Genomic DNA, 18,504 nt, shown 5'->3' with positions numbered 1-18,504 from the left:
CATTTATTTTGTGATTGTAGTATAACCAATCTTGGATTGACTTAAGCTCTTATGTTTTTAGCCCCACATAGCTATATTTTACACGATATGGCTATGACCAAACGTCACATCAAAACAAGTCCAGAGTAATCGAGCACACACTTCAGTCTACAATAAGCCAATGGTAAACAGGACCCGCCCACATAATTATTATACAAGAGACAGAAATTTAAGAATAAATACAAAAATAATAAATGTGGGAATATTTAAATATAGAAATAAATACATGTGGGAATAAATAAATATAAAAATAAATGAATGCATAAATAAATAGGGCCTAATTAAAAAAAAAACAAAAAAAAACAAATGAAAGAATAAAAAATGTTTTAAAGAATAAAAATAAAAAGAGAAAATAATAAATAAATTCAGGAATAACAGTCATTAAAAACTAATTATATTTGTTTTGTCAAGACATGTATACCTTTATTTATTTTCTTATTATTACATTTATTTATTTATTTATTATTTTTGCCCTCCATAGTCTTGAAGGAAGAAATTCTGAGGAAATTGTGTCTGTGCACATGTCTTATAGCGGTAAGTTTCGTGCCAAAAAAGGCGGGGCTCAAACACCATAGCCAATATTAGAATATTAGCGTTATTATAGAGAGTTTTCAAATAGGTCTTGTATGAAGGCACTCGCCATATGCGTTACTACGCAATGTCAAGTGGACTGAGTCGTAAGGGAACGCCGCTGCTCTCACAGAAATAGGCGTTCTGAGTTCTGATTGGTGTTTGTCATCTGACGTCATTTTTCCGCTATTTCCATTTGTAGTGATTTCAAAATGGCGGATTAACAACATAAGAACGTTTTCAATGCGTGAACTGTGTAAGTCTCTGTATTGATTGTTTACGAATGTGCAGCTGGCTTCAGCTTCGGATAGGCCTTCCTTACATCCTCCGACTGTGTTAATGCCGTTTAGAGCAGATGGTTGGCTTGAGCTTGCAGGAGGCCAGGAAGACTAGAGGTGTTAGCCCATACGCTAACTCACACATACGGCTGAATCTCCAAACCCAGTCAGGTGCCTACCTAGACACCTTTTGGGGCGATCATCGGCATCTATGATGCCCAAAAATGCTGTCTAGCAAGGCAGCTCACTATGGGGCATTACCGTCAACATGAGATCCATGGCTACTGAAAGATCCTGTTATTACTTATAGAAACAAATAGAAGACACAATGTGTAGATTTCCCGTATCGTGAATTATGCTCCAATCACAGGGAGATGTTTACAGCATATATGGACCTCTGTTTAGTGTTTAGTGAAAGGAGACTGGCTTGAAACCTGCATCCTGCTGTTGTTATTCCAGATTAAGATATCACTTGGATGCACTGCATAAATGGCTTTTCAACATTTCATGTGATGCCTCAGTCCTAATGGTTGCATTCTCACGCATGTCTCTCAGTGGTCTAAGTTACACATTTTTGTTGTGTTTTAGAGAGTTGAAATGGCAGACAAGAAAGGGAAATCTGTGGGGGTGAAGAAGACACTAACAAAGAGAGAGAAAGTAAAAATCAAGAAAAAGGTAGGTTTCTGTCATCAGACTTTCTGTGCCTGTTTAATGCATCAAAGACCAAATTTCACAAATTGTGTTCAGTTAAGTTAGCAAGCATTCAGATGGTCAGAGTGATAATGCTAAGGTTATTAAGTACATTCAATGATAAAACTAGACTCTTCTCTTATGCATATAAGCATTGCATGACATCATCAATTCAAATCTTAAGTAATTACCAGGCAAATATAGTGTTTTTAATCAGGGTAGTGATTTCAGAACCTAGCATCTGTTGTATTTGTGTTAATATTTCACTGTATCAATGTATACAGGAGGAGGAGAAAGCTGCTGAAGTTTTTGAAGAATTTTTAGCTTCATTTGACACCAATGACAAGAGTGTAGTGAAGACATTTGTACGAGGTGGCATCGTAAATGCAACTAAAGGTGCGTTGTTGTGCTTTCTGATTCAAATTGGCCAGTTTCATCATTATTCTGTCAATGGTAAGTTTAAATATTGAGCAAAGCCTAAAAACTCTAAATCTAATCTGCACTGTTAAATAAAATGGAGGAAGTAGTGAGTTACTGAACCTGTTATGGTCTCTTTCTCTCTCAGAGGAAGAAGCTTTGGAGGTAAAAAAGAGCAAACTCTACAGACCTGTCACTAAATTGACTTCTCCATCGCAGAATGCCTCGCCTTCCCAGCCTGAACTTAAAAAAACAGTAAGTGACCCATAATCAGAGAAGACTAATATCCTCAGAGCGAAGAAAGGTATGATTAATTTAGAAGGACCTTATCCTAGATTAGAAGACCATCCTTGTGTAACACAGTAAACATAATTAATTTCTCTGTTAATTTTTTGTTTTAGGTTTTTTGTACAGTCGTAGCCAAAAGTTAGCAAAATGCTATACATTTAGTTGTAATTCATAAACAATTTTACAAACAATCTGCAGGATTTGTTTTTAACATTTTTCATTTGTTGCTTTGTTATCTAACTCTTAATAATTTTGAGTAAATTACATGTCATTTAGTGTGACCCATGCTTATCAAATTAAATATTTGACTGAAGGTGTGTTGAATGACCCATTGTTTCACAATTATATGTTCAATACAGTGTCAGTAAGGTCAAAATTCAGAATGTTTGTCAATTTTGTGCCACAATGATCTATAAATGCAGTGTAACATTCAGTGTTGTTTTTCCTTTGTAGGCAGTTAAAAAGAAAGCAGATGGAAAGAAGAAGAAGAGTAATCTGGAGCTTTTTAAAGAAGAATTAAAACAGTCAGTGTTTCTATCTTGCATTGTTGTTATACGTTTGTCTTGATTAGCTTAAACAAAAAGCCAAGGACTCCTATTCTTCATTTAGAGTACTCTGTCTTTATTCAATCTATCATTCAGAATACAGGAAGAAAGGGAGGAGAGATACAAAAGGAAGAAAGGTGACTCTGGAGGAGTGTGCCCTGATCTGGATTTACCTCTGACAAGGCGATCAAGTAAGTCTGAGAAACACACATCACACACAATTCACTTTAAAGACCCACTGGAAGCTCAAATAACTTTATATATTGTGTTTGTAGTATTTGATGATGATCCTGCAGTGCCAAATACAACAAACCTGTACATTGGCTGCATCAACCTCAAGGTGAGAAGAGACTATGTCCTGCTAACTGAGTGAATTCATACAGGGACCCTTAATCTGAATCTAAGGCCAGCACGAACAGTCACACATTGACCATGTTTACATGCACTTAAGAAAATGGTTTATTCCAGGGTTCTTGCAGAAAGCGCCATTCTGAAATGTTATGTAAACGAAAATGCTGATTTCCTTACACCATTTAAGGGATTAAGATATGGCAGTTTATCACACCTACTAGATTTCTCTTTGAGATGTGACTTAAATGGTCATGTAAACACATAAGTGGCATTCTTACAGGTTTTTGAAGAGTCTGCATGAACAGACCAGATAACAAACTTCATAGGATGGAGAACAACAAGAAGTCAATATTTTTGGAAGTACACATACACTATAATCTATACTCATAATCTATATTACAAACCAATGTAAAATTTTGAGGGTCCCTCAAATTCACCTATATGCAATCGTACAATGGGGTATCAAAGCCTTTTACATAAGAGAGAAACTCACTAATGCAGATCAATTCTGCTGCAAGTCGCAATAGAAAGTTAAGGAAACAAACATAGCAACGACTCTGGAATATATGGAAATAAAGCGAAGCAACAGAGAATAAAATGGCAAAGTCTTCCTCTCATGCCATGTTTGTTATTTACACAAGCGTCATGGGGAAATTACGTTGCTGCAGAGAAAGCTGCTTACTGACTGAGCTGCAAGTATATGGGAGGAAAGAGTATGGCGCTTATACAGTGCATGTAAACGGGAAAGCTGCTTTCTTGCAATAACCCGGTGTCTTGCAATAAGTCGCTTTCTGGTGTCCATGTAAATTTAGTCAGTTTTTCTTTAATAAGACTGTATAACAGTGACCTTATGGCACTCTTGGAATTACGCAGATGTGCTACACATTGTTTCGACCGAGCTTTGACCTTGTCTGTGTCCCATTAGATGACAGAAGAGATGCTTTGTAAAGAGTTTGGGAAATATGGTCCTCTGGCTAGTGTTAAGATCATGTGGCCTCGCAAGGAGGAGGAGAAATCAAGAGTCACCAACCGTGGTTTTGTTGCTTTCATGACACGAAAAGATGCTGAGCGTGCTTTGGCTGCGCTGGACGGTGAGAAATCCTCATAAGCCAATCAGAAGGAAACATCCAACCTGCCAAAGTGGCACTTGCTCTGGCCCTGTGCTCTTTATATGCTGTAGTAAACTGAGCTCTGGTCTCTGTGTTTTGCAGGAAAAACAATAATGGGTTTTGAAATGAAGTTAGGTTGGGGGAAGGCAGTACGTATTCCTCCACAACCTCTTTACACCCCCATTGGGGTGCTGAAGACTACTGCCCCCCCTCCTCCCTCTGGACTGCCATTCAACGCCCAACCCAGAGACCGCTTCAGAAATGACTTCACCAAATCATGCAATCGCTCACAGGATGACTTTCACAAGGTAAACGCAAACACTGTATCTGGGTAGTAGAGTATGGTATGCCAAAGTCGAGGCATTGAATGAAGGTTTGCAAAAGATTCTAATATTGACAATAAATCATTACTTCAAAGAAAAAAATAATATACCTTTTTTTTAACAATAATAAAGAGCTACATGAAAATGAAAGATTATCATCCAATTAATACACCATTTTTAGGTTGATACAAAGGATTATAGCTGAGAATTATTACTTGGGATGTAATTGTTGCTTCATCTTATTAAAGAATTTGACTAAATATTATCAAAGCTGCTCTGAGTTTGGTATTACTTATCTGTACACACCAGAGATTTCTGTCATATATAGAGAAATATGATAAAGTCAATCTTCAGCTGGGCACTGAAATGGAAGTGTTGTTTCATTGTTTGAATAAAATTACACAATCATCTTTAAAACAATTAAATTAATGAATTTAGTCTAATTTGAGTTGGTTGATTGATTCAACTCACCAATGTATATGGACCCTTTTCACACTTCTGCATGTGCAAAGCATAATTGGGTAAACTACGGTGGCGATTGTAGTGGCACTGGTTATTACTGTTCTTCCCAATGTTCCTATTTGCACAAATTCTAAAAGAAAATGTCCGGATTTGTTTCCATGAATTTCCAATAGATGCTGAACTTTGTATGGGCTTGTGGGTTCAGGCAATTAAACGCGTTAAAAGCACTTTCGTTTGAGGACAGTATTTTCAAGAGGAAGTCGCTCACAGGTGGAATTGTGAAATACTGAAATCTGAGCTGGACCACTCATGTTTCACTGGAATGACTACACATCACAAACGACATGAAAGTTTATGTTTGACAGGGTTAGATGTTGGATGGAGCACATCCTGCGTCGGATATCCATCAGGTATTAGTTTCACTAACTGTGCCCTCTTTTTGCATTTTTGCAATTTATGGTGACAGATTTGTAGATTGTTCGTTTAGTACATAAATTTGTGCCTGCTGATATTTATGCTTTTGGCAGATGCTTTTATCCAAAGCGACTTACAGTGCACTTATTACAGGGAAAATCCCCCGGGGGGTGGTGGCTTTGGGGAACGAACCAGTGACCTTCTGTTAACCAGTTATGGGCGTTAGCCCACTACACCACCACCTCACCACTGATATAAAGCACATCCTCTCAATAATCATTTATTTTTATCTACTAACCTTTGTATTCATGCAGATAACCTTCGAAAAACAACTTGTAATCTTTGTTGAGTTTAGATTTAACCGTTGATTTATGATGCGATCAACATCTCAGAGCATAAATGCAGTCAAAACCTTTAAGAACTGTGAAAACACATACACCTCAGCAGCAGCCGTAGTTGCACTTTCCCATTTATGACGACTTCCGCTTCATGAACATGGATGTGTGAAAAGACTCCATTGTACGAGAGAAAGAATCAGGATACTCAATGTTTCCACAAAGACTGTACAAAACTTGGTCATACAGATGTTCAGTTGTAGCCTGAGGGGCATCCTGGGTAACAAAAGACATTTAATTCCTACACCTAGTCTGGCTGCTTAGACTTCATGTTTCTGTAAAGGTTTGCTCTTTCTCTTCTCCATGTCACTTTTTGATTGTTACAATGCTGAATGAGTCAACAAATATGTAAAGTCCAAAGCCTCCAAGACTTGCAGAGCATTTTCTTAAAGGGATAGTTTACCCAAAAATTTTAATTATCTAATTTCCTCACCCTTGTGTCATCTCAAATTCATATGAATTTCTTGAGCTAAACACATACAAATACATTTTAATGGAGATATGATGTCCATACAATGCAAATGAATGGTGACCACATTTTTAAGCTCTAAAAAGGACATAAAGTCAGCATTAAGGGTTTCCATAATTCCAGTGGATTAATCCATGTCTTCTAAAGCGATCCAAGTGATGGGATTCAAGCGAAAACCGACAAAAATATAACTCCTTTTTCCACTATAAATCTTTGCAACAGTAGTCTCCATAACGATCATGATTTCTGGCTCGATTACACTTCCTAGTGTCATCTTCGATGTCGTGTCAAGTGCTTGGAAGTCTAATCGAGCTTAAAATCATGATCGTGCCTAGAGACTGCAGTGGCAAGATATACAGCAAGACATTTTGATCTGTTCTCATGCAAAATCAATTGAACCGCATCAGAAGTCATGGATTAAACCACTGGAGTCATATGGAAACCCTTAATGCTGCCTTTTATGTCTTTTTGGAGTTGGTAAAAATGTGGTCGCCATTCACTTGCATTGTATACGACAAGTTTCACGGAAGGAAGTCATAGGTGTTTGAGACAACATATTGGTAAGATGGAAAAAAAAGAAGAATTATAATTTTTTTTTGTGAAATGTTCCTTTAATAATACAGTTGTGTGCAGATCAGCTACGACTCACCTTAGACATGGCTTGAAACAGAATGGAGAAAGTGCAGGTTTGCTTCTGTAATTCAGAGCAAGGTGTAGTTTTATGTAATTTTCTAGGTACATTTGCTTAAGTTTGCTTTGAGAATCTGTTTTGTTATTATTTTTGCAATTCTGTTTAGTGTTGCAAGAGGTGCAGAAATTACACATTTCACCTTTAAACTAGGGTGAAAATGAGCTCATGACATCACAGTCTGACAATCAGTCAGACCGGTTTGATGGTAATAGTGTCTGAATGTACACAGAATGTCCCTCAGGCAGAGACAGAGGATACTTTGAGCTGACCTTGTCTGTTTGCGAAGCATGTGTCAAGAGGTTTAGCTGCTGCTGATGAAATTAATCATGAATATGCTGCAGTTTGTTTAAATAAAAACTCACTGTATTTTTGTATCTTCATGATTTGGTTTGATGTCATGAACAGACTCTGTCCGAGGCCGTTGTGACAGTGGTAATCCCCCCAGAAAGGTACACATTCTCTGTCCATTTATTAAAACACCATTGCCATTGAAACACACAAACACACTCACCTTTAGGCTTTGACACCTAAATCACAGTGGTTAGATCATTGGAATGGGACTGCCATAAATCTCTGATCATAGATTGCTACAAAGACAATCACTCATACACTTACAGATATACATTACATTTACATGCTTTGAAATAGATCAACTGATCAAAGAGACCGATCCAACCCATCTTTAGCAACACCAGCCTCTTTATTCTGTTAATAAACTAAGGAGCTGAAATACTATGCATATTTACATACCCAGTAATTGCTTCTATAAAAATTAACATGATTGCAAAATCACTGCACAGTGGCGTTTCTCTACACACTAGGAACTAACAATATACTAAAACACACTCCGGACTCGTTTTCACTCGAAACAAAAGTGAAAACCAAGTTTCAAACTGCCAGAGAAGAAATGATAGGACTGACATGGTAAGACTGTGGAATGTATGTAGTGATGGAGAAAAGTTGTGAGAAGAAAAGAGTGCCTTTGTTCATTCTCTCATCCCTCTCTTTTGTGGCTGATAGGAACCTGCTGGGCTTGATAAACAGAATGATTGAGTTTGTGGTGAGAGAAGGACCCATGTTTGAGGCCATAATCATGAGCCGGGAAAAGAATAACCCTGACTTCAGGTGTGAAATTATCTTGGTTATACTAGAATAGCTTTGTCATAAGCCAATTTTCTATTCAGTATATTATATTTAGCCCTTTGTGTATTGACTGTCTGGTCAATGTTGCAGGTTTTTGTTTGATTACAAGAGTCACGAGCATGTGTACTACAGATGGAAACTCTACTCTATTCTGCAGGTAAAATTAGCAATTTTCTGTCATGCTACACACCAAGTTGAAACAGACTGTTAAAAGTTTCTTCATCCATTCATATTCACCATTTTTCTCTGTCTCTCTTTATTTTCAGGGAGAGAACCCAAATAAATGGAGGAGTTCCACTTTCAGAATGTTTCGGGGTGGCTCCCTGTGGAAGCCTCCACTCCTCAACCCGTATCTCCATGGTGATGAGGAAGCTGAAGAAAGCTCCTTCCCTTCTCAAGAGGAAGAGCAAAAGAAAGGGCAACTGAAGCCAGAGTAAGTTGAACTCTCAGATATAAATAGAGGTTTTAGGCCATATAGAGAAATCAGGGTAGATGCCATATTTTAATATTGCAGGGCTAGGCTAAATGTCCAAAGTCATGTCTTATTTTGACTTACAATATCACAGTTTTGAATCAAATTACTCTATAAACATAATATTATTGTATCCTGACTCATATTGATATCATATTTTATCTCCAGGTCAGTAATGCAAATTTGAGCAAATTCTTTTAACTGAGTGTCCACCAGCATCACCCGATTATTAACCAATTAACTGATAAGTCATGAATCAATCAAATGACCAGACACATTTACATTTACATTTATGCATTTGGCAGACGCTTTTATCCAAAGCGACTTACAGTGCACTTATTACAGGGACAATTCCCCCGGAGCAACTTGGATTAAGTGTCTTGCTCAAGGACACAATGGTAGTGGCTGTGGGGATCGAACCAGCAACCTTCTGATTACCAGTGATGTGCTTTAGTCCACTACACCACCACCACCACACATAGAAATCTATACGTAGACGCCTTATTAGCAGCTGTTCCTGTGGACTGCGATACATCGGCACAGCCGGCATATTGGACAGGTCAAAAAATGTCCGTCAACACACAAATGTAAATTGACATATACGGTCTGTAAATGTCTATTTTTGTTTTTTTCAGCCAACTTTCAGATTATCTGATTTTCCATAAGCAAATCCTGACTTCGCTTCTAAAGCAAGTTTTTTTTCCCCCCCCATAGCAGTAAGTCTTCTACATTTGAATATATAATGGAAAACATACTGAAAATTAGCACCCAGTCAGTCAATTCAATACACCATTAACTGTTTCCACACAAAAGCGGTTTGAGGCTGCTTCTCCATTCACTTGCATTTAAACCTTTTTTAAACAATTTTGCCCAATTGTTTGGTACATTTTACTAATTAAATCTTTCGAAATTGGTACTTTATAAATATAAAAATATTTATATATATTTAAAAACTACAAACAAATGTAGTTTGTTCCCCTGGAACACCTGCTATGACTTTCTCATGATTTTGCATCTCTGAAGAATAAAAACATAGCCTACACACATATAATGCTGCTGGGCAATCCTAATAAGTTTTGTTTAGAAAAATTGACATATCTACATGGGCAGGGGTCATTGTTACGCCGCAAGGTCTGCAACATAAATGAAATGTAAACGTATGCTCTTGAATGTTGACACTTGAAAAAATTATACCTCATTGTACTTGTGCTACTACTAAACTTTAATGTCTTATTTTACAATTTGCATCGGAACATTTTGTCTTCACTGACAAAATTAGAGTGACCATACGTCCTCCGTTTCGGACCTAAAAAAAAGCATCCGGCCGGGTTTCTAAATTTGCAAAAATGTCCGGGATTCGGCTTTAGTTGCATTATGATGCACATCTGATCTAATACTTCATTGTGTGTGTACACATATTTGCATTGCTTTAACCCGCCTTTGAAAGTCCCACCATCTCGCATACAAATTGATCGATTTATAAGAGGCTTGCAGAAACTGTTGGCCAAATTCCTGCCTGTCAAGCTCACCACGAACGCGCAAAGCGCTGTTTTGTTCAGCATCAAACAGTTGCTTAACAGTAGCAGCAAATGACAGCTGAGTGGGAAAAAAATGCCCAAAGGAATGTGCAAATTTACAGAAGATTTGCACAAATAATTCCCATGCTTTCGTCCTGGTTGAGATCTGTGGGAAGAAGAATGTATGACATGTAAAGCTGGCACTTATGTGTCTGTTGCTAATAAAGGTGCAAGTGATTTAGAAGCACACATTAGCTCTGCGAAGCATAAAGGGTCAGCAAAAGGTGAAAGTTCATCAGGTAAATTAACAGACTACTTTTTGTGACCAGGTAAAATTGTTATCACATTGCTTCATTTTCCACGACATTTCAAAATATTAGTAATAGTAAATGAAGGTACACTCACGGCATCAAATATTTTATTTTAGTACATCGACATTCAAAAGAATGTTGGACATTTTTATTTATTTATGTTTATGTTATGCTAATAGTGTCTTTTTCACTGTATTAAAGTTTGCATTCATAGTAACACTGTTTTGAACCCTATTTGGATAAAAGCGACTGCTAAATGATTATATGTTTGTAAAGTGTTTGCATGTTTAATATGCATGTTTTGTCTCAGAAACAGAGAGAGGTTAGAGGCCCTGCTGAGAGGGCTGACTCCAGACAGAAATGAGATTGGAGATGCAATGGTGTTCTGTTTAGAGAGAGCAGAGGCTGCTGAGGAGGTCGTCTCCTGCATCACAGAATCTCTGTCTTTACCACACACACCACTGCAGAAGAAGGTACACGCACAATTACACATTACAAATATATACAGCTGCAATCACAAATCGCAACTAGAGTTGCCTGTACAACAAGTTTCCGGTAGACACGCGCCACTCATTTTGACTTGTGTGTGCTGCAGATTGCCAGATTTTACCTGATATCTGACATCCTCTACAACTCCTGTGCCAAAGTTGCCAATGCTTCATATTATCGCAAATTGTGAGTCATTTACATCTCATGTTGCTTGTTGATGAATGGTGTGGTTGCTTTTATATCCAATGTCTTTTAAAATTGCTCTCCACTAGAAATTTGTTCAAACTGACAGCAATAACATGAATAGGATTAAAAATAATAATGTAATTTCTTCTGTACTAAGCATTTTTATCTTTCTGTGGAATAGTTTTGAGACAAAGCTGCCTCAGATATTTGCCGACATCAGTGAAGCTTATCGGAACATCCAGGCCAGACTCCAGGCAGAGCAGTTTAAAGTGAGCACAGCTATCTTTTCTGTATTTTTCCTCTACAGAGAGCTCTGAACACACTTCCCCTCTAAATGCTCTTTTATCTCTCTCTTTGCAGCAAAGAATCATGGGATGTTTTCGGGCATGGGAGGACTGGGCAGTTTATCCAGAATCCTTCCTGATTCAGTTGCAGAATATATTCCTGGGGATCAATAAACCTGGAGAGGAAGTTATTGAAAGTGCAGAGGTGAGCAGTGGGCAATAGAGTTTGAGCAAAATCAATGTATAAAGGTAATATAAACAGGATAGCAACATTATGAGGTTCTGGTCTTAAGCTTTGGCAAATCTAATACAGTTTGCTGTTACCAAGGGATGCACAAGGATAGCCAGAAAACAAAGTTAATATTTTATGCTATGCCCAATAACCTATTTGAAGGCTGATCATATGAATCTGTACTGTATTTATTTGATAAAAATACATCATTCACATTAAAGCTGTAGTAATAGAATATTTCACCTGAAATATTGCATCATAACATAAAAAATGTTCCCTAGAAAATGGGTAACAGTTTAGTACTTTTGAAACCTAGCTTACTGTTTGAATCTGTATAAGTAAACCCTGATATTATTTCCTAATCAGACAACAAGATTTAAATAAATATTCCGGGTTCAAAAGAAGTGAAGCTCAATCAACAGTGTCTGTGGCATTATATTGATTACCACAAAAAATTGCTTTGACTTGTCTCCTTTTCTTTAAAAAAAGCTCAAATCAATGTGTAACAATGTGAGGCACTTGCAATGTAAGTGAATGTGGATCATTTTTTGAGGGGTTCAATGCAGAAATGTGAAGCTTATAAGTTTATTAAAGCACTTGCATTAATTCTTCTGTTAAAACTCATTAGTTTTTTGAGCTGTTAAGTTGATTAAATCATAATTTTTACAGTCGTTTTAGGGGTCGTTGACATTACATTGTCATTTTTTTATAACTTTACACAGAAAAGGTAAGCAAGCAATTTTATCACACTAAAATCATGTTAACATGCATATTGTTTGACTTGTGGCAATACATTTGAAAAAGTGAGTATTTTAATGTTTATGGATTAGCCCTATATACTTCCTTATTTCCATTACTTCCAAATCATTGAAACCCTGATTATTTATTTTTTAAAGAAAAAGACAGATGAGTCAAAATTATTTTTTGTGGTAATCAATATTATGCCACAAATGCTTTCAATTGAGCTTAACTTGTAGTGAACCTGGAATTTTCCTTTAATTTACAAAAAAATCAGACTGATGTTAATGCTAATATTGGCCAATAATGATATTGCGCAGCCCTCTTTTACCTCCACCCAGTCACTTCTGCTGTCTCCTTGATGATGGGATACCTACAGAATTTTACATGTTGATCTGTTGAGTGTGGGTTTTATTAGTTTATTTACCTACCTGTTCTCTAGCCTGAATCTCCAGATCTGGATGGGGCACTATTGGATGGTATTCCTCTAGACAGAAGTGAAATTGATGGTACACCCCTTGATGACCTTGATGGGTCACCTTTGACCTGGGACCCATCCTCTATAAATGGTCAACCGGTTGACGACATTGATGGTGTTCCCCTGAGAAACACAATAGATGACATTGATGGTGTGCCATGTAAGTACGGCTGTTGAGGGCACTTTAAGGGTTAGTTCTTCTAAAAATGAAAATTCTCTCAACATTTACTAACCGTTATGCCATCCCTGATAAGTAAAACTTTCTTCTACTGAACATAAACAAAGATTTCTAGAAGAATATCTCTGCTCTGTAGGTCCTTCACAATTCAAGTGAATGGTTAAGCTCCAAAAAGCACATAAAGGCAGCATAAAAGTAATCCATAAGACTCCAGTGGTTAAGTCTATTTATCCTCCTTGCCTACTAGGTGGCGATATGAATTAAGAATGCAAATCGGCAAAAACAAAAAAGAAGCACGTGAAAGTGAAGATTCATAGTAAAAGAGCTTTTGGAGCTTCAAAATGTTGGTACCCGTTCACTTGCATTGTGAGGACCTACAAAGCTGAGATATTCTTCTAAAAATCTTTGTTTGTGTTCTGCAGAAGAAAGTAAGTCATACACATCTGGGATAGCATGAGGGTGAGTAAATGATGAGAGAATTTTCATTTTGGGGGAACTATCCCTTAAAGATTTTGATCTTGTTTATTTGAACAATTCGATGTTTTTATTAAAATGTTACTACTATTTAATTTCATTACTGTATTCTGAGCACCTTGATAAAGTTGAGCACATACAGTATTATTTTTTTCATATCATTGAACTCTTCTAAATTACATAAATTTCCTCTTTGTGCTTGTTTTGTGTGTCTGATCAAGTGGATGAGGGCTCAGATAAGGCATTACCCAGTGTTGCATTGTCCAAATGGGAGAAGGTGGAGGATTCAGAATCCACAGGTACAATAACAACTCAGAGTAATTTGATCAGCAGTGTCCTCACTCTCATTATAACAATAAATATGTGTCCAGGATTTTCCAACTGTCAGTGTTCAGTCAGTAGACAATAAAAGATTATAAATTCCACATCTTCTCTTCATTTTGTTAAAGGAAAGTTTTTTTGGCTTGATACAAGTTAAGCTTTATCGACAGCATTTGTGGTCTATCACATTCATTTTAGTTTTGACTCATTCTTGAGTTTTTATTTATTTATTTTAACAGTGGTAGTAAATGGGGCCAGGCAATAAACATTCAAGTTAACAGAAAGGGACTGTTTACATAGAGCACACTCATCATCAGTAACTCATAACCAGAAGTTCATCTACCTAAAAAAGTATTTCCACCTCAAAAGAATGACAATTCTTTAGTGGTAATTTAATATTATGCCATAGAAGCTGTTATATTTTATAGAATCCTTTAAACTGTTACACCTTGTTAAACTGTTCTTATCCTTTCAGCAAAGAATGACTCTGAGGTGAATTCAAGGTAAGACTTCTTCAGATGATGTAAATTTATTGTCCATTCCATTGTTCTCTATGATAGATGGATGATTCTGTTTTATTACACAACATGATAAATGATCAGATGACTGCTTTCTACCCTCTTCTTTAATGTGAACTTAATGGTGCTGTAAGTGATTTTAGCCATTCTGGAATTTCCACAATCTGAGCCTTGGATTAGCCACACCCCCTCTATCCAAAAGCATACCAAGTGAGCTTTATTGACATCGTGCAGAAGCAGTTTTCAAAAACAATAGCAGCAAAATAGTGCCCTCAACTGACAACTGTTATAAACTACATAGCATAAAAAGTGAGATTAATCCTCAATAATTCACTGAAACTACAGTACTATGAGAGTGATGGCAGAAAGCGGCAGAGACTGTGGACCTATTTGTTTGTTGTTTACAGAGTCTAGTGCTGTCACAGAGACTTATGAGATATCTCAGGACCCTTAATTAATTTCTTTCAGGGAGTAGGACAATTGTTTGCATACCTTTCCATTACAAAATTGCTTACAGCACCATTGTCATCCACAAAACATTTTCTTATTGTTTACTTTTGAATGTGTGAAGTTCTTTGGTAATTACAGCCTATATACAGTGATTTATGAGCAGAATAAATATTGGTCACACTTCATTACATTGTTCAGATTACTGGGTATTTAGATAAATAGGAGTAACCCTAATGTACTACGTGTACTTACTGTGAAATTATTTTGTAGAGCTGCCTGTACTTGCATATTGTTTTTAGAATTGAACAAGGACTGTTAAGTTGTGTTACTGAAATATTTAAAAATAATTTAACATTATTTTCAGTTCTTTGTCATTGACTTGTTTCCTACCCTCTCTTTCTTCTGCAGTGGCCTAAAAGAGAACAATGGTGAATCTGAAATCAGCAGTAATGATGCTGACAGCCCCAGTAGGTATGATGGGGCAGAGTTTAAGTGTACTTTGAAAAACTTTGAGCTGTCTGAAACCAAAAGGACACACCTCCGAGAACTGGAGGTAATTCACTCACGCTCAGTATTTCATGGTCTTACTCTCTCTAGCACACACAAAGCAATCAAGCCAAATGTGTTGACGGGTACTATAAAAGAGTGTTTGTGCATTTTGCAGGTGAAGGTGATGAAGTTTCAGGATGAATTAGAGTCTGGTAAGAGACCGAGGAAGTCCAGTATGACTCTCCATCACCAAGTTCAACATTACAGAAATAGACTTCTACAGAAGGTACACTCACCCTCAGCCAGACCCCATGGCCCCAACATCAGTGCCTGGCCTCTTGCTCTTGTGTTCTTAGAAAATGCGAACATGTCCATGCAGCCATGTTCCAACATCTAGTGAAAAGCATTCCCATGAGAGTGGAAACTGTTATAGCAGCAAGGGGATAGATTAATTCCCTTACCTTAAAAATGTAATGTTCAGCACGACACAAGTGCATCAGTGAGGTCAGGCGCTGATGTTGGGCCATGGGGTCTGTCTCACTGTTAGTGTTCCAATTCATCCCAAAGGTGTTTAGTAGGGTTCAGGTCTGGGCTTTGTGCAAACCAGTCAAGTTCTTCCAATACCAGCCTTGGTAAATAATTTATTTATATGGAGAAAAGGCTCCTCACCAATCTGTTGCAATAAAATAGCCAAACCCATTAATTATAAGAGGGTGTCCATCCAACTTTTTGCTGAATTGTGTAGTTACAAATATCTACTTGGGAACTAATATTGAGGCCTCCTGTATAAGCAAATAATACTGGTTTGGATTCTTCAAAAATAAAATTCTTAACTTGATGATAAAAACAAACTCTCTTTATTTCATTCTGTTTCTTTCTATCCCTCCATCTTTAGGAGTTTGACAAGGACGACCAAGAAAAGAGAGACAAATGGCCACAGAAACCGAAAGAGAGGTCCAAAAAAGAAGAGCGAAGAGATAAAGGGGAGGACAGGAGTAAAACATGGGAAAAAGAAAAGAGTAGAAAGAGTGAAGACAGAGAGAAGAGTAAAGGACTCAGTCGAGACAAAGAAGAAAGGAGAGAGAGGTATGCACTAATCTCAAAAACATTAAATGCAACCTGCTTTTGTTTGTATCTAGCAATGAACTTTGTCCACACTGAAAGCGAAAATGCTACATTTAAAGGGATAGTTCACCCAAAAATGTAAATTCTCTAATCATTTACTCCCCTCATTCCATCCCAGATGTGTATGACCTTTTCTTCTGTTGAACACAAAGATTTATAGAAGAATATCTCATCTCTGTTAGTCCATACAATGAAAGTGAAAGGTGACCAAAACTTTGAAGCTCCAAAAAGCACAAAGGCAGCATAAAAGTAATCAATAAGACTCCGGTTGAATAATCAATGTTTTATAAAGCGATCCAATTGGTTTTGGTTGAGAACAGACCAAAATGTAATGAAAAAACGTTATGTTTAACTTTCCATATTGCAGTCTCTAGGCACGATCAGGATTTCAAGCTCGATTACACATCCTAGTGCTTGACACATGTGCAAAGCAGTAGATGGCGCCAGGAAGTAATCAAGCTTGATATGATTTCCAAGGAGAAGAATTTATGTTTTGGTCGCCAAAATCGATTGGATCGCTTCAGAAGACCATGGATTACTTTTATGCTGCCTTATCATTTATTTTTTGAGCGCTCACATATTATTCAAACAATTGTTGTTTGTGTTTTGCAGAAGTCATACGCATCCGAGATGGCATGAGGTTCAGTAAATGATGAGAATTTTCTTTTTTGGGTGAACTGTTTCTTTAAGCCACACACTCACAGCCAATAAGAACATATTTGATATTTAATATGTAGTTGTGTGTAGTGAGAATTCAATTTCATTGTGGGTGGAGCTACCCAGCTAAAAGCAATAGAAATCAAGTGATTGTCAAAGTGTCCTGAATCCTGTCACTCACCAGTCACAGCTGGTTAGGACACAATGTTATGCTGTCATAAAAACTACAGGTGGTTTTTCACTCAGCATTACCATACTTTTTCCTCCTTGTCTTTCATGAAGAACAAGATCGCGATCACCACGAAAGTCAAAACGCTCTCGATCACCATCACCGCTGCACAAATCCTGGAGGTCATCATCCCGATCACCACATCCCTCGCAGAAAAAAAACAAGAAGAGTAAACACTGAACTCTGACCCTTTAAATCATGTGATCTTCTGATAATGCAGCCTGACAGAGCTCAAGGACTGCTCTTGTCTTGGACATAAATGCGTTATTCCACAGTGCTTTGAAGAATAACTGGGTGATCCACAGCTGTTCATTTGTTCCCAGAATGGTCCTCCGTGTGGCTGCCTCAATCACAACCCTGGGCTAGAGTTTTCTAAGACAAAGTGTGGACTTGTACATATTGTTTTCCTTTGTTTAAACAATTGCTCCAAGATTGGCCTATACATCACCAAACTTTACATTAAAAACATTGTGTAAGGACAGATGTTTTGGCGTAAATATTATGCAAGGACTTTTATTTTAACCAGTCCTGAATATATTTGTGATTGCTGATTAGAATGGAGCACAAGGAGACAAACTGGATTACTCATTTACACCAATGAAAAATGTATACACCATACATACAGAAAACCCTTTTTTATTTCTGGAATCATACACAAAAATCAGGTTAAATTATGTTTTACAAAATAAAATAACACTGACAGAGTTTTAAACAAATGAATTTAGTCAGTAATGTTGGAAATGTTTGCCAGAAACATTGACTTTGGGGTTAGAGTGTGCAGGGAAAAATAAAAGGCTTTGTGTGTGTGTATGGTGCTCATATAAATTCTCTCCAAACAGGCTTGTAGTTTCACTCATCCATTAAATTAGCACCATTGATCTGTGCGATTTAAAGCCCTTTTGTGAACAATAACAATACAATAATTCCTTTCCAAATGAAACTATGAAAAAGGAAGGAAGGTAAAGGGTAGCAATGCGTTTAGTTATAAAGACATTTATCCCTGTTACTGAACCATCCCCACCCTTCAACTTCCTGGGTCCCTGTTCTCTGTGAAGAAGCTAGGGCTTGAAATCTCTGCTTCTCAGAGCACTCTCCAGCAGCTTATTGATCAGTTAATGGGGCCTCAGCTTGTAAAGTGGCACTGCACTTTGTCTTTTGTACTCTGTTTCAGC

The 18,504-nt window shown here is 37.2% G+C and overlaps 1 protein-coding gene across 2 annotated transcripts; it reads left to right on the top strand.

Moving 5' to 3' along the window:
* The first annotated feature begins 807 nt into the window (after positions 1 to 807).
* LOC127620972 (U2 snRNP-associated SURP motif-containing protein-like) lies at positions 808 to 18,048 on the top strand. Of its 2 annotated transcripts, XM_052094365.1 has the most exons (24): positions 808 to 865; positions 1,476 to 1,562; positions 1,862 to 1,973; positions 2,143 to 2,249; positions 2,736 to 2,806; positions 2,924 to 3,018; positions 3,103 to 3,167; positions 4,104 to 4,269; positions 4,390 to 4,595; positions 7,447 to 7,490; positions 8,062 to 8,166; positions 8,275 to 8,341; positions 8,451 to 8,617; positions 10,795 to 10,957; positions 11,080 to 11,159; positions 11,341 to 11,428; positions 11,520 to 11,648; positions 12,856 to 13,051; positions 13,765 to 13,842; positions 14,340 to 14,367; positions 15,241 to 15,385; positions 15,497 to 15,607; positions 16,217 to 16,407; positions 17,386 to 18,048. In XM_052094365.1, the coding sequence occupies exons 2-24, from the start codon at positions 1,485 to 1,487 to the stop codon at positions 17,510 to 17,512; spliced, it is 2,619 nt and encodes an 872-aa protein (XP_051950325.1). In that variant the 5' UTR covers positions 808 to 865; positions 1,476 to 1,484; the 3' UTR covers positions 17,513 to 18,048. The 2 variants fall into 2 exon arrangements, with proteins under 2 accessions (XP_051950325.1, XP_051950316.1); XM_052094356.1 differs by having other exon boundaries at positions 2,924 to 3,167.
* The last annotated feature ends 456 nt before the right edge of the window (positions 18,049 to 18,504 follow it).

This window comes from Xyrauchen texanus, chromosome 3 (genome assembly GCF_025860055.1).
Source record: "Xyrauchen texanus isolate HMW12.3.18 chromosome 3, RBS_HiC_50CHRs, whole genome shotgun sequence".
NCBI classification, from domain to species: domain Eukaryota; kingdom Metazoa; phylum Chordata; class Actinopteri; order Cypriniformes; family Catostomidae; genus Xyrauchen; species Xyrauchen texanus.
Note: the sequence above shows the minus strand (reverse complement) of the source record. Positions and strands in the feature narration are given on the sequence as shown.

Excerpts from the sequence above, each read along its gene's own strand:
- LOC127620972 (XM_052094356.1), top strand. The coding sequence starts at position 1,485 with ATGGCAGACAAGAAAGGGAAATCTGTGGGGGTGAAGAAGACACTAACA. Across the intron at positions 2,250-2,735 it reads AGCCTGAACTTAAAAAAACA|GCAGTTAAAAAGAAAGCAGA; the intron begins GTAAGTGACCCA and ends TTTCCTTTGTAG. Across the intron at positions 7,491-8,061 it reads GTGGTAATCCCCCCAGAAAG|GAACCTGCTGGGCTTGATAA; the intron begins GTACACATTCTC and ends TGTGGCTGATAG.